Source organism: Elgaria multicarinata, chromosome 2 (assembly GCF_023053635.1).
Source record: "Elgaria multicarinata webbii isolate HBS135686 ecotype San Diego chromosome 2, rElgMul1.1.pri, whole genome shotgun sequence".
Taxonomy (NCBI): domain Eukaryota; kingdom Metazoa; phylum Chordata; class Lepidosauria; order Squamata; family Anguidae; genus Elgaria; species Elgaria multicarinata.
In genome coordinates, this window is record NC_086172.1 from 81,727,298 (window position 1) to 81,749,896 (window position 22,599).

At 46.2% G+C, this 22,599-nt stretch overlaps 1 protein-coding gene across 4 annotated transcripts in view; it reads right to left on the reverse strand.

Moving 5' to 3' along the window:
• The window catches only part of SYT7 (synaptotagmin 7), a 271,828-nt gene that overhangs the window by 59,671 nt on the left and 189,558 nt on the right, over nt 1–22,599 (reverse strand). For 2 of the 4 annotated variants that reach the window (XM_063117016.1, XM_063117015.1), the window contains exons 4-6: nt 17,932–18,063; nt 16,557–16,772; nt 7,533–7,898 (exon numbers count right to left, since the gene is read on the reverse strand). In XM_063117016.1, coding sequence (XP_062973086.1) covers nt 7,533–7,898; nt 16,557–16,772; nt 17,932–18,063 — 714 coding nt within the window. The remainder of the gene's footprint in view (nt 1–7,532; nt 7,899–16,556; nt 16,773–17,931; nt 18,064–22,599) is intronic. The other 2 variants (XM_063117018.1, XM_063117019.1) reach the window with 2 other exon arrangements.

The window sequence follows — 22,599 nt, forward strand, 5'->3', positions numbered from 1 at the left end:
AATGACACCCGCTGAAATTCCCTTTTCTATTCAACTGTTAAAGATACAGGAGACCTGGCCGCCTTTCCATATGGTCACCCTGGGGGTGCTGAAATTCTAGTGATGCTAGGAGTGCTGGACCATGTGAATGTGGAGAACAAAGCATGCAAGTGGGAGTAACCTCAGTGTCTACAGCCTTGATCTGAAAACCCGTCACTAAATCCATGTTCCTTGGCTTCAAAATAAAGCCCAACAATTGTTCACAGATCACTTCACTGACCTCAGCAAAAGCTGTGGAGACCAAGGAAACATCTGCTATAAATAGCTTAAACACTGTTCTGTAAGCGCTGTTTGCTGCCAGCCACCATGCAGTCATTTCCACCTTCTGTTCTACAAGGGCGACAATCCTATCCATGTGATAGTGTTGCTCTTCAGTTGCGTGTCTAGCAGGCGAATGTGATCCAACCAGAACAGTGGCCCTTCTTGCTGGTTCTCTCATTTTATGAGGGTACCATCGTTGCCTATCACCAGTGAACAAATTGGAAAGGGTTCACTGTAAAATGCCAAGTTTGGAAAATAAGCCCCACTCATGTAGAGGAAGCCAAGCAGCAGTGAAGATCACAAGTCTCTGGCATTTTAGTACAGATATTGCTCTTTGCACAGGTAAACTGCATGTGCATAATGAGTAGCACAAGATCTTTCAAAGGCAAGGAAGGGGTATCGTCAGAGAACTTGGATCTGGGGAGAAGGAGGCTGGTGTTAAGTCAAGTTGCTTTGTCTAACCTGAACTATTTACAGACAGACAAAACTGCCCATGTCGGTTCAAAAGTGAGTCCACCGAGTTCAATGGGGCTTATGCCCAAATTCATGGGTACAGGGTTGCAAAACTCATAGAAACATAGAATTGTGGAGTTGGAAGGGGACCACAGGGATAATCTAGTCCAACCCTCTGCAATGTGCAGGAAAACCAAGTAAACCATCCATGAGAGGTGACTGCCCAGCATCTCTTTAAAAACCTCCAGATATGGAGAACCCACAACCTCATAGGTAGGTTGTTTCACCGTTGTACAAATCTTACCATCAGGAAGTGTTTCCTTATATTTAATCAAAACCTAGGCAACTGTAACTTATACCCATTATTTCAGGTCCTAATTTCTGTGGCCATGGAAAATAGTTCTTGACCATTCTCCCTGTGGCACCCTTTTGTGTACCTGAACACTGCTAATATGTCTCCCCTCAGTCTTCTTTTCTCCGGACTGAGCATCCTAAGTTCCTTCAGCCTGTTCTCATAGGGCATGTCCTCAAGCCCTTTTATCATCTTTGTTGCCCTCCTCTGAACCTGTTCTAGCTGGGGGATGCTGAGAATTGTAGGATATTTTTCCTTCCTGTTTAAGCATGTATAGGATTACATCCTTAATTACTGTTGCCACTGAATAATCCAAGAACCAGTCAGCTTCAGTATTGGTCAATGGGCAATGTCCTTCAAGCTGCATCACATCTCTGGCTAGGTTCTGGACAGAATGAGACTACAAGAGTACCTGCTCCTGGTGGCTTTATGAGAAGATCAAGCCTTTTGGTCACTGATATTATTGCATACCTTTGCTACTATTGAGATTCAGGTGTCAGAAGAAACTCATATGGGTTTAATTAAAATATTACAAAGATTACAGTATTCATGTTTCTTCAAGGGGATGTGTAACTTTCTTGCTCGCTTTTGTGAAGGCAGTTGAGATTTGAAGGTGATTCGTTCTCTAAAGCAGTGGTTCCCAACTGGTGATCCTCGTGGCACCATTCACATATTAGCTCTGCAAGTTCTGTATTTTAATAAGTACTTGCTGATGTGACTTGTGATGGTTCTCTGAAATCATTTTTCAAAGAATATAGACTGGACCAATTCTGGGTGAAGGTTTTTCCTGATTATAAGAAGTTAGGTGAAAAAACTTTGAAACGTCTAGTTTCCTTTTGTTCCACATATCTTTGTGAATAAACATTTTCGACATTTTGTTATATGAATAACAAGCATAAAAATCAGCTCGATGTTGATCCAGATTTGAGATTATTTTCTCCAAAAAATTGCTTTGCACAGGTAACTACCATAGAGATAACAAAATTTTCAAAAGTAGGGGGTCCATGGCTTGGCATTTGAAAAACAAGGGGTCCACAGTACTTAGCTAATTGGGAACCACTGCTCTAAAGAGATTTCAATGGAAAATCGGTGGCTGACCAAAGTTTGGGACCAGATTTGGACACAGAGAATAGTCTCTTTGGGAAACCCAAAAATGTTTGAGCTACTTGTGATGTTTGTGGAGTCTTCAAGTACTCAGATTTATAAACCAGTAAGTTACTATTTCATCACTATATACTGAAGAGATTGGTTACTATGCATGCCACTGATTTCGTAACTGGCACAACACTTCTAGAATTGGAGTTGCACTGAAGATTCCAGGATTTGTTCGCTTGCCTTTGATCTATATAACCCTCTTTTCCTTTCTTATATATTTTATATATTTTTTCCTTTAAATTATTTTATGGGCAGAATGTTACGCATGTTTAGACAATATGGCTGGCTGGGGGAATGCTGGGACTTGTAGGGCTTCCCCCCCCCCCCCCGTCTAAACATGCATAGCACTGTGCCCCTGTAATACTTAAAAATTCTAAACAAAAACTGGGAGTGGGTGGGTGGGTAGAAGCTGTGATCCTTGCTTCAGACAATGAACATTTTCACCCACAGAGTTGAACAGATGACACAACCTTGTTATTGCATCCTCCCACAGGCCTTGGGGGTTAATAAATGCATTTGCATTAAAATGCAAAGAGTGATGTAAAAACAAGATTTTTAAAAAACCAATCCAAAGCTAATGGGTTTCTGGAGGTGGGGGGGGGAAATAATGGTACTAAAAGGCTGCTTCTTGAGAAGGAACAACAATTGGGGCCATCAGCTTGTTCTTGTTCAGCAGGTACTCCCCCCCCCCCCCAACAGCCAATTAAGGCTGCAATAAGCAAATGATGCTGTGCAAATGGAGAGGCCCACAAACCTCTGGAGATCAAATGAGATTCATCTATAAATCAGGAAGCATGCAAATGAAGACAGAGGTCTATGAAGCTGCATGTGAACATATTTCCATTTTAAACCAGGGCAAATTCTGTGGTGCTGGATAATGACTGGACAGAAAGGAGCATGTAAATAGAATGAAAGAAAATGTGGTGGAGTAACAGAATCCATAGAATTCTGGACAAAATTGGACTGAACTAAAAAGTCATTTGGTTGAACCGGTTATTCATAGGATTGGCTATATGAGCATCTCTGCCACTGATCACCCTACATAATCTGACCACTGTGAGCCACAGCCCTACAAGAGGTGCATGGTGTAATGGTGCAAACAAACAGGTTCAGATGACCCAAGCAAGTGAATTTGCTACAAATCACATGTTTACAGGGCAGGAAGAAAAAAAATGAGTGAAAAGGCCTTTTCAGTACTTGTACCCCACCCGTTGAATACTTTACTGGACGGTTATCTAAAGCACCCTTAGACAACTATGAGTGAGGAGTGATGGAGAGCACAATAAAAGCCTAATCTAGAAGCTTTTTGGGATGAGGCTTTTATTGTGTACTCATCATTCCTCACTCATGGTCATTTACGGGTACTATAGATGTCATCACGTCTGTCCAGTTTCACTTCTGGTTTTTAAAAACAATATTGTGGAGGGAGAGCAGGGTTGGAATGGGGAGATTCAAGTATTGTTTGTAAAAATGAAACAAAGCGCTAGTCTCCATTAGTGTAGTTGTGTTATTCTGCTATACCAGAGCATCACATAGAGGTTATGTAGGAGAAAGGCAGGAGAAGAAAATAATTCATGTAGAGCTTCAATCTCAATTCTGCAATGAAACTGGAAGTAGAAACAGCGGGTTAAACAGTCTCATCTAGAAAAGCTCTTACTGTCCATCCAACGTCAAGCAATGAACCTTTCATTTCATCAGCCTTTTGGATCATGCTGTAACTTTTAACCTTGTTTTAGCTTTGCTGATTTTTATTCTATGTTCTCTGTTTTCTTTAACTGTTCCTGATCTTACCTGATGTTGTTTTAATGCTACATTTTATTTATTTATTTACAATATTTATATAATACTCTCCATTGAAAATTTCGGAGCAGTGTACAAGACAAAATGAAAATAAAAACAGAATAAAACACTTAAAACAGATTTTAAAAGAAGAAAATACAGTGACTCATGGCTAGACATTAAGGAAAGGTTTCCTGGAATAATGAGGTTTTTAGGAGGCGCCGAAAGCAGTACAAAGTTGCTGCCTGCCTGGCTTCCAGAGGCAGGGAATTCCACAGGAGGAGTTTTATATTGTTTTGTTTTAAAGTGTTCTTTTATTTTGTAAGATGTCCAGGAAACTTTTGTCTGTTTGTTTGTTACAGGAAAACATAATTAATGTTAATTAATTAAAAAACAAACAAACACAGCACCTAGCTTTATGAGGCAGTCTGACCTGTTGGAAAATTCCTTTTTGATTCCAAATATGGTGATCTGTTACAAATTGGGGAAGGGAAAAATTATTGGGTGCCACAGTGGTGAAAAATTACTGGAGTTTTCACCTTTCAGTGGAAGACTACAAAAGTCAACTAAACATTGCAGTCTACTATTGTAGTTCTTTGACTAAAACATTTTGGCATCGTCCCTTCTATTCATAGCTGATTCCCACCCTGAATAGGCTTTCTATTCCCAGCTCAAGTTGGATAGCAGATTAGACTCTCCAACTACTACTACTTCTTGCTGATCTCCATAAAATAACATTTTACAACCTCACTAAGCAGCTCTTGTTCTGTTGCTCAGCTGCTTTTATAGTGAAGGCAGTTCCAACATGTTTTACCTTGTCCTACAACTAAAACACATGGCATGTTATCCTATCTTCACTTTCTCCTGTGAACAGTTCCCTATTACCTCTTAGAGTCCTTTAATTAACTTTCCCTCACTCCCTAATCTTATTTTTACCCAGTATCTTTCAGCCTTTCCTTGTATGATTTGCCTTCCAAAACAACTACCATCCTCATGGTCATAGCTTTCTTTGGGATCGTTTCTAATTTCTGTGTCAGACAGACGCCACAGGCACAACAGCGGTTTGACAGGCATTACAGTACCAGCTGCATATCACTGCTGTTTATTACAGGGGTGGGCAACTTTGGAAGCCTTGTGTTGCCTACATCCATCCACCCTATGGGGTGGTTGCAACAAGAAACGACTGTGGCACCAGAATTCCTTTCCTGAGACCTATGTTTACTCCTCTCCTTCTTTTGCCCCAAAGAGTCTACAAATGCAAAGGTATTGAGGAGCTTTTGTTTCCAAGGAGATGCCAGAGCTGGCTTCCAAGTCCTGCATTGTGAAGGCATTTGGACATCAGGAATTCTATTGGTCATGAACCCAAGGGGACAAGCAGTGGAGGCTGGTGGCTCTGTTTTTGGTGTATTTGTGAATCCCTTCTGGGTTTCACTCAGAACCAACCAGAACTCTAAAGAGCATCCACGGTGTTGAACCTATTTTGGGGTGTATGGGATTCAGCACCTTAGATAGATCCTTTAGAGTTGTGGCTGGTTCTGACTAAAACCCAGAATGGATTCACAGCCCCACCAAAATCGGAGCCACCAGCCTCCACTGTGGATGAGAACATCAAGATGTCCTTCAATTAACTCCTTCAGATAATTAAAAGGCGGGCCTAACAAGTTCCCAGGTGGTACATTCTATGGAAACAAACTCCTCTGGAATTAAAGGAAAATAACCACACTCTCTGAATAACCCTATTTGTGGCAGGTACATGATCACAACCACTACCTAGTTTGGGTGCTATACCACTGATCGCTATCTTTGTAATCAATAGAATTATAACTTCTTTAATTTAGAAACAAGAAACCTAGAGGAGGAGGAAGAAAAACCCACCAGTACAATTCTAAATAAATTATTTTACCACTGCTTGTATGTGTTTGTGTATATATGGGACCACAGAGGAATTTGTAGTTGGGATGGGAACCTTAGTATCTTCTCTGAGACTTACTGTGCCAGTGCCTGGCCCACTAGAAATACCCTTCTAAATAAATTCTCACCATGGGCTTCCTAGCTATGCTGAAAAAACATCCACCAAGTGAAGGGTATAATGCACTTCCTGGGGTTTAAATAAATCGCAGCCTCAATCTCCTATATACTATTCAGATTAATAGCTAATTGGAAAAATGATCACAAGCACGGAGAAATATTGGCTAATATTAAGGCAAAGGAAGGCACAACAATCTCTTCCTCCCCCCTGAAAATAAGTGACATTGTCACAATCCTAGATATGGTGACAGCAAAGGCTTCAGATTAGCCCTTGGTGCTTGGAATTTAGAAGCTGTCACCAACAGGGAAAGTATTTAAGGCAGATTAAAAACCACACACTTCAAACTGCTCTGACAAAGCTGCCTTTACAGATCACAGCAAGACGGATCTGAAGGGCTGATAGGCAGGGATTTCATGGATAAGAAGACCAAGCCCCTGTTTGTGAAGGGGAACTGAAAAGTCACCTCTTTCTAGGAGGGTTTGTCAGCTGTGCAATGATGCAAAGAAAACCTCACTGCAACAGAAGAGAAGAAAATGTTTCCCTATCGCTGCTAGGCTGCTTTCTCCTCACAATGCAAAATTAGTGCTTGGGACAGTGTGCTGGCTGAGTACATGGGCAAATCAGGTTCAAATCTCTGCTCAGCCATGAAGCTCGCAGAATGGCCACAAATCCATAATTTACAACTTCTACTTGAAATTTGGGGATGCAAAGGAATCACTCCCCACCATATATCCCACTGTTGCTCAACTGATGCAGAAACCTACATTCCCTAGGTATAAAGATCCACAAATACAATTGTGGAGCAGATGAAATTCAAAGGCAATCTAATCCAGCCCTTAAACTGAGACAGGATCCCTCCATGTTCTCAAGATGTAAAAAGATATCGTTCCATTTACACTGTGCCCCCACAAAATGAAGAGGACAGGAGCCCAGTCTTTGCCATGGGAAAAGTGTCTGCAGGACAAGAAACACATTTTATAAAGTCATATATTCCTATTTTCAGAGAGGATGACAATCAAGTTTGTATATATGTGGTGGTGAAATGATCAGGAGAGAACCAATGCTGTAGTTGGAGATTCCACTGAGATTATTAGAAACTTGAGGGACCAAATGAAACAATGGCTACAATGATTCCAAAAGGAAGGAGTGAAGAAAAGGCCCTCATTTAGAAACAGGAAAGGACCTTATTCTTCTATTGAGAGAGACCCATCTCCTCCCCGTCAGAAAGCTAGAGCCTGTTTCTGAAACAGAGCAATTTGTGGAATCCAAAGGGAGAAGGTTCTCTTCTCCAGGCAAGTGGTTGACTCTGGAGCTAGCTGTACTACAGCAGGAGTCGACCACACTGCATGAGCTGTTGCCTTCAGGAGTGCCAACTGCCTGACTCCTCATCGGAAACTCACCTAACCGAACAACAGACAAGTGCAAGACACACAGAGAGAAAGAGAAAAGAGCAAGGAGACTTACAGGAAAGACTTCATGTCCAAGCCTCGGTTCCGAATCTGCCCCACCATATGGTCCCAGCTCCCGGGGTTGGAGCGGCTACGGCCTCCAGCTGTCCTGTGCTTGGCGCCCGCGGAGGTCCCTTGCCGTGACTGCCCAGTCCGACAGCCCCGGGGGTTGCCACCAGTGGAGGTGGTGGTGTGGGACTGCAGGTGCCCCAGGCTCTGGCTGGTGGTGGGCTGGCTGTGGTTGGGTTTCTGATGCTGGCTGAGTGGCTGTTGGAGGCTCTGCTGGCGCAAGAGAGTGCGTGGGCGCTGGCATTTCGGGTCTCCTGCTGAGGTGGGGATATACTCAAGGGTAGTGGCTGTGGACATGGTGGAATCCTCAAAACTTAGGGAGGTGAAGGGCAAGGGAAAGGAGACAAAGGAGAAGAAGGTAAAGGGGCAAAATTGGAGGAAGGAAAAGCAGAGAGTTAGAGAGAAGATGCCCCAACACAGGACTCTCTCTGCCAGGCACCTTCGGAAGCAACGGACTGTCCTTTGGGGTTGTGGCCCCACCTTTGTTTCTCCAGCAGCAAAGAGCCCCTGCCCTGTGGCCATTTTGGGCCTTTCCTTGACCTACAGATGCTCTCCAGTCCTTGAGTTTGGGCTCGGTGGCATGAGATTGCGTGCGAAGCCGCTTCTCCTTTTCCTGCTCCTTAGTTTGTAAGGAGACTCAGAATGCCGACCCTCACTTCAGAACTAATTAGGCTGCTTTGTGAAGGCAAATCCCCTGGTGCCTGTGCTGCTGCCTGTGACGTGCCCAACAACCTCTTTCCCCATTGGCTGAGCACACTTCATGGAGTGGCAGTGGGATTAGGAACTCTCACATGTCCTGGGAGTGATGTCACGGACACCGACGGCCAAGCCGGTGGCATGCTCCACGGCTCCACTCCCCTCCTCCCCGCCCAGTGGGGTTGTAGCACCTTCCTACTCTAATCTTGAGTTTAGGCAGCATTGTCCTCCAGAGCACATCATTATAGAATTATACATAATTATATTTGACACCTTTTATGGAAAGGTTTCTCTGCTGTTAGCAACTCGGACGATAGCCAGAAATGCAGCTGCTGCCGCTTTTCCTGCCTCAGCTGTTGCCTTTTCACATCAGAGCAAGGCATAGAAATCTGTGCATGAAGACAGTGGCAACCCTGGAACTGAGGCAATTGTTTCATAGCTGTTGCATAATAATATATTCGTTGCACAGATTATGGTGTCAGGCCTGGAGTTTGGTAGGCCAGGCATTGATGGCTTGTCAGGATTTATGTGACCTAGAAGTGGTTCCTTCATAAGGACATCCTCAGTGAAATTTGGAAAGCTGCTTCAGAGAGGAACTAGATTTCAAGGTGGCAGACCTGTATCTCCACACATGGGTCACTGCCACGGAGCTGTAAAACACAGTGTGTGTGCGTGCGCATGCGTGTGAGCAATTTCACATGAGAAAGGGGATAGGAGGGGAGTGCTGAGCCTTTCTTCCATCCACTGTTTGCCCCTCACCACAAAACCCATCTACCCAGGTCATTTGCCTTCTATCTAGGCTTCACTATGGTCTCAAATCTCAGCTAGGAAGGGTTGCATGGCAGTGTGTGTGTGTGCGTGTGTCAGGCAGAGGAAGGGTTCCATGTACTGCTCCCACACCAGCTGTGTCTCCACTTGAAATGAACTTGCCTTACTTCTTGGCTGTTTGGTGTGACCAGTGTTTGGAGATGCAGGTCTGTTGCCATCATCACATCTTGTTTTGCCCTCCGAAGCCACATAGAAGCACATCAGAATAAGGGGAAAGGATGGACGTACGCTCTCCTCCATCCTTCTGAGGACAATGGAAAAAACCTCTAGTTTGAGGAAGGTGTCACTTTTTTCAGGCATGTCTTTGTCTGACTGTGACATCCTCAACTTTGGGGATTACTGGACCTTCATAAATTTGGAGGAGCAGCAACTCTTTCCCACTACACCTTTTGTAGAGTTCAGTTCTTGGGGCCACTCCATATATTACACAAAAAATAAATTTGGGTTTGTCACCGAGTGTATACCCGACAGGGAACTGCAGCCAAGCACAGTTTCTTGATGAGTGCACCTGTATGACACGCATGTTTGCAAACATCTTGGGTGAACACCTCAAAAAACGGTCAGGCTTGACGTGGTTGTAAGGAGATTACCACATGTCATGCACAAACAGATGCATAGACCCTTCGGATGTTTGTTTTGTTTAGAAATGCCACTTGGAAGGGAAAATTGAGGGTGTAGAAGCAGCAGGGGAGGGGGGAAGTGGATGCCCAGGGAAGGGGGAAAGCCTCTTGGGGAGCCCAAAAGGAATGAAAAATAAAACCTGGCAAGGGAAGGGTTAAAACACCCCTTTACCTGCTGTCAATTACTGCTATGAAGTGGAATTTCTAAAAAATACAAAAAACAAAACCCAGCACTGAGCCTCTAATACACACATTTGTACATAACATGTAGTTAGTCCCTTAGTTGAAAAGGCAGGAGAGAAGAGTGCCATGGGAAAGGGGAGATTTAAGGTGGCTGTACGCCTGTACATGTGAGAGAGACCCTTGTAGACATGATCTGTAGCCTGTGGGCAGTGAAGTACAGGACAGAACATATGGCTTGAAAGACAATAACAAGAAGTGCAGATAGCTGTCGAAAGACGTGACAGAGCCACAGAGCAGGCGGTTGAGCACACATCCAGAAACACAAGGCAGAAAATGGCCTAACCATTCAGCCAAAGACGTGAGAAGGGCAGACATAGCTGATCACATTGCCAGATGAAAACGGAGGCAGAAGCATGCAGGGAGTCGTCCAAAGGGCCCCATGGCCAGGGCTGTTCATTTTCTGCTAGTCTGCACTTAACAGATTCTATGGGCAGCTGATACATGGTGCAGGATTTAGATACCTGAAAATAACTGAGGGACGTGGAAGCTGCCTTATACCAGGTCACCCATTGGTCTGTCTGGTTCAGTACAGTCTCCACTATTTTTGTGTGGCTCTGCAGGGTTTTAGAAAAGCCTCTTCCTCCCCACCTAACCTGTGGATGCCTGGGATTGAACCTAGGATCTTCTGCATGAAAAGCCTGTGCTCTATCATTAAGCTACATCCCTGTCCCATTCTTTTACTTAGAAATGGATTATGAGGCCTTATGTTTGTGGGATTATAATCGAAAGATTACTGGTATCACTGGGGGCACAGCTTCTGTGCCCTGCATGGTTAACTGTCCCTCCCTTATGATCTCCCATCATCTTCTGATACCCATCAAACACTATTGCCTCTCAGTCACCTGACACAGCAGTTGTTCTTGCCCCAGATTCTAAATTTTGCAGAAATCCAAGTGTCGAGTTCAAATACAGAGTGCAAATTTCCACACATTGTACTGATTTGCATAATTTGCTTGGCCCTCTGAACTTGTATTTCTGTGGTTCAGAATTTGTTTTCCTTTTTTCCCCTTTTTAAGCTTTTAAAACACCATTTATGAACAGCCCTACCTGCAGTTAAAATCAAAGCAGGACTTAAGAGATGGAAACGAGTGTGCAGGAAGGGACATGGAAACATGACGAAGGATATGCAGCAGAAGACAACAGGATGGTGGATACATTTGGGTACGCCCCTGAAGGACATGGATGGCCACATGGCTGAGCATCATACAGAGATGTCCAATCACTGAGGCAGACAGATGAACATGTGACAGGAAAGAGGTGCACAGTCAGCTGATCACCCACCAGTCTTATTGTTCCCCAGCTCTGCTTCTCCCCAAAGGATGAACATTGGACAGCACTCTGTAGAGCAGCCAGATGGGGATGATAGCCGCAAAATATCCACAGGCCACTTTGGGTACGAAGTAAAGCCAACCCGGTTCTTAAGCTCAGCCAAGGAAACTTGGAAACTAGGACCGCATAGCAGAAGGGTTCTAGCATCCCTTACTTGCTGCTGTCCTGTCCTGTCCTGAAAGCCACCTCTTTACCAAAAGTAAGCAAAAATGGTGGTGCCAGGGATACAATGGCAAAGTAATTGTATCTTTTTGTATTGTGAAGAAAAGAGGAGGAGAGAAAAGAGAGAGAGAGAGAGAGAGAGAGAGAGAGAGAGAGAGAGAGAGAGAGAGAGAGATTGTGAGAGAGAAATAAAGGCAGAGAAAGTGAAAAAGAGAGGAAGGGAATTGTGAAATACTGTATAAGCAAACTCCCATTTTTTCTACCTTGCAAAATTATTAAGGCTGCTCTGCAGCTGTCTACTACCAGTGAGCCTGCTTGGATCATGTACTGAGCCCCTAAGCCCAACCCACCTGCTATCAAGCATGTGGCAGAAATGGAGCTTCCCCAGCCACAGCTTTCTCCACATGCAGTGACCTCATTTCGGATTTCTATCAAATCCTAAATTAGTCCAATTTTCAACCTCTCAGTCACAGGAAACTAAAATTGGCTCCTCTAGGCCTAGAGCCAGCAGAATATATAAATCCCCATCAAGGGTAATTGCTGCGTGGGAAGCAGTCCCAGTGCGGAAGGGACTGTACCAGCCACCCCTGGCACTCTGGTGTATCTGCGGGTACCTTATCCCACTTCCAGCTCCTACTGCAAGGCCGTGGTGCAAGCAGACAGAAGGGCCGTCATGGCCAGACAGACAAAGCAAAGTAGCGCTCCATCACAAAAACACACATGCCAAATACAGGGACAACCCAGACACAAGAACCTTCATTATGAGGGATGTGCGACAGATCAGTTCACTCCGTCGAAATCATGATTTTAATCGAGAAATGCTTCAAAGCCTAGGACTAATTTAAATGTCAGACAAACACGAATATACTGTTGTATGTTTTCATGAACAGCCTGAAGAAATGCTCCCAGCCCAAACTATCATTTGCAAAGCTCTACATAGCAGGAAGTGCTAGATAACATTTGGAATGCATTTCTTCTTTCGGAAATATGTGGGATGGAGTCCTGCAAGTTATTGTTGATTCAACAGTTTTGGAAAGGAGCAGGTGAAGGCAGTAAGTTTCAGTTGTATGCGTACCCTGGATGGGTAAGGAATAGCAATTGATGGTAGGCCTCAGAATGAATAACTCATGGGGCAGAGTGGGTTTAGGAGAAATCTTTAATTGGTTCCTGTAATGTGGGAAAATGAAATATTGAGCAGTATGGGTGGGTTGCTCTAAGAGGGTGGATTCAGAAATGTTCTTCCAACTGAAACACCCATTCTTCGCCAGCACTTTTATCAAACAGTGGTAGTGAGATACAGTTCTGACAACGCTAGCCCCTTTCAGTTGTTATGGACTTCTGTGCATGCATGTGAGGGGGTGGGGAGCGGCATCACAACACGGGCTCTTCCCTGACCTATGCGCATGCATTAGGAAGTGTGAAGAGAGCCTGTGGGGCTATGCGTGTGGGCTCTTTTCAAACCTCCTATTGAACATGTATAGATCTGAGGAGGATGCTTCCTCCCCCTCTGCAACCCCTCCCCACCCCCAGCATGGCCCCAGCCACCTTCTTGAAGTGAAGAAGGTTTGGGCCTTGTCAATGCCTGTATGGGAGACTACTTGGGAACTCCATGTACGTACATGGCCTTGGAGACCATGATGGAAGAAAGGCAAGACATAAATATACTAAACCTTCTCTAATAATAAATGAGGATGTGCGTTTGTCTGTGCCAAGGCCATGAAACCTAGACACCTGAAACTTGGCATGCATGCCAAGGCTCCTTAGAAATCTCCATTCCCTTGCAATGGAACAGCGACTTGCCTCTCGTGGGATCTGCTGTGGCACAAACGGCAAGAGAAGCTCCTGCTCCATGTGTCATTTTCTCCCAAAGCACTTGTTTACTAGTCCAGTTCCAAATTTTGCAGGGCCCTTAGGTGAACTGCTATCGGGGGGGGGGGGGGCATCACTGACTGAACCCCTCCTTCTGATCATTGTCACTCCTTCTTTTCCCCATTCGCTTGTTTATTCTCCACCTGGGCCCAATCTACACCACCATGCAGAGGAAGAAGACAAGGGGTGAGTGGAGGCTGCTCTGGTCACTGCTTGAGCAGTCAGAGAAGGCAGATGAACAGGCATAGCCAGAGAGGAAGAGGAGGAGCAGCAGCAGCAGAGCCAGGGTGCTTCAGAGGTTGGCGGCAGGCCACCGCCTAGGGCAGGGGAGTTGAACCTCTTTCAGCCCAGGAGCTGAATTTAATTTCAGAGGAACTCTTGGGGCTGCATTTCAGTGGTAGGTGTGGCTGAAGGCAAAAGGGGCGGGGCCAAAACACCAAAAATACCAGCATATTTTATCTTAAAACTCTCACTGTCTCCGTTCAGAAGACAGCTTAAACCATGGTTTTAACCGCAGTGAATAAGGCTTTCTGGCTTAACCACTGTGGTTAATGCTGTGGTTTAAGGTGTCTTCTGAATGGGGCCACTGCCAGTAACTAAGCCTTAGGAGAAACATTTCAACCTTTTAGAATGGGAACAAGTCAGTGCAAAAGCTTGGAAACCAGTAAATGATTGATGGTTGGGGAAGAGGTGTTGGGTGCAAAGGCATTTGGGGAATCCTGGTGGGTAAGGTTAGAACCCAGATGGGAGTGGATTTGGCCCAGAGGCATGAAGGTTCAACACCCCCATCCTAGGGTGTGTGCCTGATGAATAACAAGCTAATCATAATTCACAGACCTATATGCACTGCATAAAAGATTCCTGATCAAATGTAGCTTAACTAATGGTGCTTAGAAATGCTGGGTAATATTTTTAATGCAACGGATCAGCAGAACTCAGTCTGCTTTCTCCAGCTTTCTGGGTGTGCCTCATGAGAGGTTCTTTAAGTGTGAAGAAAAGCCTCAAACAAATCCTCCAAATAGTGTGTGTGTGTGTGTGTGTGTGTGTGTGTGTGTGCGCGCGTGCATCTCCAAACCACAAGTACCTCTGTTTGCTTTTATTTTAATGACAAGAGGCAGGGTCATCTTCAAATATAGATTTAAATAAGATCCACATTACAGGTCATCAGCCTTTTGGTCTGTGGTTAAGAAGAACAGGACACAACTAAGAGATTTCCCATCAGCCATTGCTGCCGAGAACTATCCTGCCGTCTGGACTAGAGTGGCAGCCAATGCTTTGACTACTCTTGCCTTGCGACTCACAGCCACCACACAACATGATAATCAATGGTGGTTCAAATAGCAAACTCTGCACAGAGTTGGTTATTTATGTTGGTTATTTTTGCCAAATAACCAACCCCCCCCAAATCCCTCCACACAACATGATAACCCACGATGGGTTACATAACCAAATGTTGACTATTTAAACCTATCATGTTGTCTGAATCCAGTCACTGTCAAGAACGGGGCAGCTGACAGAACTAATGTTTCCTGATCCAGAGCAGTTTTGAAAATTCACACTTGAATGTCCATTCAGTAGACTCAAAAGGGAGAGCTAGATTCAATGAGATTTGTAAGCCTAATGGAAGATAAGCCCACTGATAAAGATAGTTACAGGATCTTTCTGCTCAGGCTACTGAAAGCGTCAGTGACAGCAAAACAGGGCTGGCATGAATGACACATCAGGAGAGCTCCCTCTAGAATTGCGTTGTAGCTCACAGTACGATTACTCGGAAACATCTAGCCGTGTGGCCCCTGTTCAGCTGATGACATGGTTGGCTGGACAGAATTTTAGTGTGACCCCATAAGGAGGCAGGCTCTGGTGTGCATATGAGCAATCCACTCAAAGGCTACTAGAAAAGTCAGACCTCTCTTTTCCCAAGCCTTTAACCTCTGATCTCTGCCTCTTCCCCCCCTCCTGCTTTCTTTTGCCCTTTAGCCCTTTCCCTTGTCTTTTGACTGTAAGCCTGAAGTCAGGGTTTGTTAGTACAAGTTAGCCAAGTAAGAGTCAAATAGTGATAACACTTGCTAGGAGTGAAATCCTATTTCAAGTAGTGAAATCCGGTTTGTTTGCATATAGTATTGGCTCTGGGTTTTCGAGGGCCCTTGGGCAAGGCTTTCATCAGCGAGTCTGTGGCCGTGTCTACACCAGCCTGATAGTCTGGGCTGGTCAAGGCTGAGTCCCTGTGTATCCAAATGACACTCAGGGACTCCTGGGGTCAGGGAGGGTGGGTGGGACAGGCATGGGTTTTCCCAGGGAAAACCCAGCACCAGAAATGGGCACAGAGCCACGCCATGCGGCTCTGTGCCCATCAGAGGAGGGGGTGGCAGCAATTTCGCTACCCCTGGGATGGCAGGGAGATGATTGGGGGGAGGGGTGGATTCAGTTTTTTCCTTTTCCTTTTTAAACTCACATTTGTGCAACAGGCCCCGCTCAGAAAAAACAAACAAAAAAACACCAGCAGCACCTGCGATGTCCCTGCTTCCTCCTGGGACGTCACCACTGCGTGTGTATGCTGGGAGAGGCTCTCGCAATCAGGATATCGCAAGAGCCTCCCCCTCACTCCCGGAACACCAGGAGGTGTAGAAAGGGCCTGAGCTCTCGTGGCTATTGCTTCCAGTTACTGTTGCTCCTCCTCCTCTTTCTCATCATTGCTACCAATTGCTGGACAGGCAGAGAGCCGGTGTGCAAGCAGGCAGTGGCATCTAGTGCTTCTCCTTCTTACCACCACCACTGTCTGAGCCAGAGCAAGAGGCTAGTAAACAAGCACTTGGCAAAGGTGAAGAGGAAGAGCAGCTTCAGGGGGCTCTTGTCAGTGGGCCCCATCTGCAGTGTGGGCCCTTGGGAGGTGCCTACTAGGCATGCCTACCTTTGACAATGGCCCTGTTTGCAAATGCTCAGGACTATTTCTGGATCAATTCACTGTCTCCGTGTGTGTATGTATGTGTGTGTGTAATGAAGACTTCTGTCTCTGCTCCTGAACATTTCTCATTGATCCCCCACCACACAGCCGGCCACTCCACCAGGGTATCACATTGACAACCGATGCTCTCCAGTGCTCTGCCAGACTCCAACGCAAAGGCGTCACGGAGTTTGGGATTCCTCCCGCCAACCCGTCATAGTCCTAGCTGCAATGCCTTCTGGGCCAGGAGGCGAGTGCAGGCCTGTGATGGACTCTCACTCACTTGGATAGGCTGAGCTTCCCTGCTGCTAGGTGGCTCTGCACCGTTTGCCATCGACCTCTCCCCGCCTTCCCAATGCTGGGCTCGCTGTGGGCAGACACGCTGCTCTTCATGCCGTCCTCTCGGAGCTGCTGCCTCTCCCCATGGCGTCCTTCTCGCTCCCCTGCCAACCCCGCTGTGGCCGAGGCAGCCAACTTTGCACCTGACAGCAATGAGCCACTGGGGCACGTCAGGAAAGGAAGGTGGCAGGTGGCAGCGAGGAGGAGGTCAGGCAGAGGGGAGGTAAAGAGAGAGAGAAAGAGAGGAAGAGAAAGAGAAAGAGAGAGAGAGAGACGGACAGACAAGGGACAGACAGACAGACAGAGAGAAAGAGAGACATCAGCACTGCAAAAGAAAGGACCAAGGAGAGCCTTTGTCCCAGGCAAAGACAGCAGGCAGCCCTGGCTTGGTTGTGAGGTTATGATGGCAGCCAAAGTAACTTTATTCCATAGACAACGAAGGGTTGAACAATGGATAAGACCGTTAGGAGAGGCACTGTGCCGGCCAAGGGAGAAAAAAAGCCATGTTAGTGAGAGAGCTTACCACCACTACTATCACCATCACCACACAGTGCAGATGCAGAGAACACGCTGAGAGGGTGACCAAAACGGGCAACCCCGTCCTGTGCTGCAGAGAAGGGTGGGGGTGAGGGGTGGGAGAGCCAGAGGAGCCAGGGTGCACAGGGAGGGGAAGGTGCCGGCCTCTCTTTAGGGAGTTGCTTAAGGCAGTGGTTCTCAACCCACTGGGAGCACCGGGCAAGCCTGGCAGGCTGAAAGCTTGAGATCAAGGCCTCTCTGAGACAACAGGTTTGCAGAGCGCTTTTCACCAGGCCTCAAGGCCTTGGTTGTGTTGGCCAGTGCCTGTGCCACGGCTTCCTTTTCGGTTGTCTGAAGTCACCACAGACTCATGAGGCCCAAACCCAAGTATGGTAGCTAGCCACATGGTTGCGAGACCTATCCCAGAAGTCAGGAGTCAGTGGCTCGATCTAGAAGTCAATGAACCCACCACCAGTAGAACACCCTCTATTTCACTGGGACCCAAGATTTGAGCCACAGGGGACAGAGGGAGCCCAGGGTACCCAGACACATCAGTCTGACACCAGAACACATGCTAGTAGTTGGGAACCACTGAATTAAAGGACGGGAAGGAGGGAAGGGAAGGCAGGAGGGGTTGCTCGTCTCCATGGCCGTACGTCCATGGGGAGGGGGTGGAGTATGTGGGGACGGGGTGGAGTTGGGAAGAAGAGGAAGGTGAACGGGAAAGCAGGAAAGGGGCAGGTGGGAAGGAGGGTGCGCATATACTCACTATATATGATCAAATCAGTGAAAGAGAGACTCACTTGAGGGAAAGTCGTGGATCACCATATGGGGCGTAAGGTGATATGTTTAGTATAAACTCCTTGGGAGGGTAGGAGCTCCATTTCTGCTGCACTGTGTTGTCATTGTTATTCCAAAAGTCTCTGTCTAGATCACTAGATCAGCCGGTGATGAGGGGAGAAAAAAAAAGGGAAATACAAGAGAGAGAATCTAAATTCCTGCAAGGGGAGGAAGGAGAAAGAAAAAAAAACCCAAACGAGAGACAGCGAGGTTAGAGCGGTGACTTCTCCTCCTGTGGAAGGTAAGCTCTGTGCCTCACACCCATGTATATATATATACATACGCACTTGCACACACAGGCACACACATACACATGGAGGGATAGGTTGGAACAAGAGGAAGAGCTGGAGAAAGACAGGAGCAGGCATCTCCAGAAGCTGGTGGGGGAGAGAGAGAGAGAGGGAGAGAGAGAGAGAGAGAGAGAGAGAGAGAGAGAGAGAGAGAGAGAGAGAGAGAGAGAGAGAGAGAGAGATTGATGGAGTGTGTAGGCTGAAGAATTTTCCATCAGATGGTCCTATACCTCGCCTTCTCAGTCCTCCACTTTGTCTCTTGGGAAGGTTAGCTGCCGTTTTGCATGGACTACTGTTTTCTGGTTTTGTTTTGTTGTAACCTTTGGTCTCTCCCTCCATCCTTGTCTCATCCATCTAATATGGAGCCCTCTTGACAGTGGCACCTAGCACAAGGGCAGCACTGTTTTTGAAATAGTGTGGATTACTGTCCCACGTGGGGGAATGGAATTGCTTCCTGTGCTCTGTGCTGATTGGGTGCATCCATTAGAGATAAAAGGGGTGGGGACAGAAATGAGAAGCCAACTAGCAAAGAACCTTGGGGGGGGGGGGTTCCAACGTGGGAGGGAGACTTACCAGGGCTGTTCTCTTGATATACTGGAGTAGATTGTTACTCAGATTTTTTCTACCAAGTGCACAGCAGGGGGTAGGTGTAGTGAAAAACTGGTGGGAACCATGGGGTCAGTATCTGTGGAAGAGTCCCAGCCCATGTTCACTTCTCATGAGCTAGATTTAAGAAAATCAGTCTGGAAAAGAACTGGTTTGAACAAGAACTTGACCCCTGAACCTTCTTCAAGGGCCTGCCAGGATAGTTATCCAGGAACATGGGAAATAATAATAACAATAATAAAGACAACTCTGGATGCTTGTCCTCAAGAAAAGGCTCCCACATAGCCTGAGGGATGCAGCTTGTCCTCACATGGATCTTCTGCTTAGTTGTGCAGAAGGAGGCAGGGAGGGGGCTCTGCCTCAGGTTGGAGGCTATGCACTGACAATGTTCCCTAAGTAGGTCATACCACCATTCTGTGATCTGACAGAGCCTGACCCAACTATCTCCTCCTGACTTTAGAGAGCCTCCAATGGCTACCCAGCACTTGATTCGCAGCACATGAGGTCTGACAACAATGGCCTTTGAAGTCAAGTGGTTCTCTGGCAAATGTATTATAGACATCAAAGGTTCCTCCTAGGCTATATGCCTGCACTCAGCCTCTTTACCGCTCATTAACTGCCCTCGCCCTTATCTGGCTTTTGGGGATAAAAAGCCTTTCCACTGGCCTCTTGCGACATGTACAGAGGGGAGGATGAAAAGCCTGGGATAAAGGGTGGCTGTGTTTCGCCAAAGGACTCCAGGCTCATTCCCAGAGGACAGAGAACAGAAGCACAAAGGAAAGTGTTGTGAAGAAGTGGGGAAGTGAAGCAAGCCAACCAGCCTCTCCATTCTGCTTATCTGCCCATCTCCTGCCCTGCTTGGGACCAGAGGCATCGAAGAAGCCTCTGGCAATGCTGGCATGGGGCTGTGGAAGGGAACTGTTTTGCAGCTGCAGTGCAAGGAGAGGGTCCCAGGTGTTCCATATTCCTGTCCACGGCTGTTCCTATGTCTACCGGCAGCTCCTCTGTAGGAAGGAAGGTCTTGGTGCTGTTGCTTAGTAGTGGTCCTGACCCACCTTCAGGCATAACCATCCATGGCCTCCAGTGAGAGCAGAATGTACAAAGCCTGTCAGGTCCAAAGCACACTGGGAAGACAACAGTCAGTGTCACATACTTATGATCAAAGAACATGACCTTGGAACTCTGCACCTAGTACAACTGGCTGAGATAAAGGTTTAGCTGATGGAGGGCAGGGCTACCCATAGACCTGAGCTACTGATGGGACTATGCATTTAAAGACTCAAGATACATCTATACACAAGCACACACATTTTCACAGATACATACATAGAGAGAGATACATATACAAGCACCTAATTACATAGTATGCACATACACACACATATGCACAGTCACACACAAATGCATGCACAAACACGTATGCACATAAACGTGCAGAAATGTCACCAATCCACCTGTTTTGAGTATCATCACCAAAGTGGGCTTATTTGCACTCAACAGGAGGTGATTCAGGGAAGAAAATGAGAGATATCTATACTTTTGAGGGAAGACTCATTCTACCAGATCACCACAGCTCCACAGTAATCAAGGTCCCTTCATCCAGCTTCACTACTGAACTCCATGGAACAAATGTCATAGATCCACAATGCCCCTTAGTCTAGAAAATGTGACTCAGTAACCACAAAGGCAGATGGCAGAGAGGAACTGAGGGCAAGCTTGTATGATCATACTGGAAGGCAAAACACCACCCATGTTATGAAACTGACACTTAATCACGCTCTCAAGAAATGTGGGTTTTTAGTCATTCTTGAAGAGAAGATTAAACATCGGTTTCACCATATGGGAGTGCATTTATGAGAAATTGTAATGATGGGAGCCTGATGGAGAAATGCCACCTCAGATGAATGAATTCCTATGTGGGGTGATCATGCAAACTCATCTCACCCTAAAATAGTGTCACATTATGAATGAAAGGGGCCAGATGAATGAAAACTCATCTTCAAGAGGGGCACAACTGCATTGCTGTGTCAAGGGAATAACCCACCTGTCTTCAGGGCTTGTGCCACTAGGCTGCTTGGTGCAGCAGCTTCTTGTGCAAGACCTAATTACCACCGCAAATCCCCCAATATCTTGCTTCTGTAGACAAGTTCTAAGCCAGCCTTCCTCAACCTGGGGCGCTCCAGATGTGTTGGACTACAACTCCCAGAATGCCCCAGCCAGCTCTGCTGGCTGGGGCATTCTGGGAGATGCAGTCCAACACATCTGGAGCGCCCCAGGTTGAAGAAGGCTGTGGGCCTAAGGGAAAGCTCAGTGGACATGTAAGACTTACTATATACACTTACTACAGAGTGAGTTCCCTTGGACACATTGGAATTGATTTCCAAGTGTGATCGTGCACATAGGCTTGCACTATCAGGCTCCAATGCTATGCCATTTACTTGGATGCGCAACCCATTGAAATCAAAGGGACATAATTCCAAGTAAACATGTACTAGATTGGGCAATAAGACTTTCCTATTGCAAGGGATATTGTTGTCTGTATATTAGAGTCCCGACACCAGCACTACCACCACCACCACCACCACCACCCAGGGAGAAAAAGAAAGGTGCAGCTCAGTTGGCTGAGCAGAATCGTCTCCTGCCAACAAACCAGAAACATTTAAACTGTTTGCAGAGAGCAGCAAAGTAAAGCATAATCCTAGCATTATCCAAGGGTAACATTACAAGTGCAGATTGGGTAAATATCTATAAAATGTTAGATAACAGACCGAGTACATTATTAAAGTAAAAAAAAAAGTAGGTGTTCTAGGTCTTTCTTCTGATGCTATGCAATTCTCTAAACAAACTAGAGGTGGGTCATTTCTTTATCTCATTTTCTTCCCACAGCTTCTGTCCTAAAAGTTCCAGGGGAATGTAATAAATAGGGAGAGCCATTCAACTAAATGTTATAGGTTCCTATGTACAGGGATGCGAAAGGTCTTTCAGCCCAAGGGCCAAATTCAATCCTGGACAAGCTCTTGGGGGCTGCTTTCCAGTAGAGGGAGGGGCAAAAGGGGGTGGGGCCAAAATATCAACCCCTCCAGCATATTTTAGCTTAAACCCTTTACTGCCAGTAACTAAGCCTTACGAGAGGCATTTCAACCTTTTAGAATGAGGAAGGAATGACACAAATCCAAGGACACAACCCAATGACCAGCAGCTGGGGGAAAGGTTGGGCCCAAAGGAAGGGGGCATGGCCATTGGGGAACCCCAGACATCAGACCGGAACCCTCAGTGGGCTGGATTTGGCCCACAGGCCTAAGGCTCTACACCCCTGTTATACAGCAAGGTAGAGAGGATCCAAAAGATCCTATTCTATATGTAGGGTAGTGAGGGGAAAGAGTTTCAGAAGTGTTTCTGGAGAAGGGCAGCAGGTCCTATATCAGTTGATCAGGATAAAGCTCCAGGTATAACCCTTCCAGGTGAGGGTAAGGAAGAACAACAGACAATGGTGGGAATGTGGAAATGGGCTCAGCCCCCAGCTCCCTCCCAAAGAAGAATTTCAGGCAATGGACAGAGCCAGAGGAGATTAAATCACAGTCACATGGACAAACGTGCCTTTTACCATTTGTCCTGCTGCAGGCTATTCTATGTCATTTCACTATTGCACAACTCATTATCAAGCCATTTTATGAACATACACAGCTGCAAAGGAACTTGGAATAGGTCCACAGACCACACTGACTTGGAGTTGTT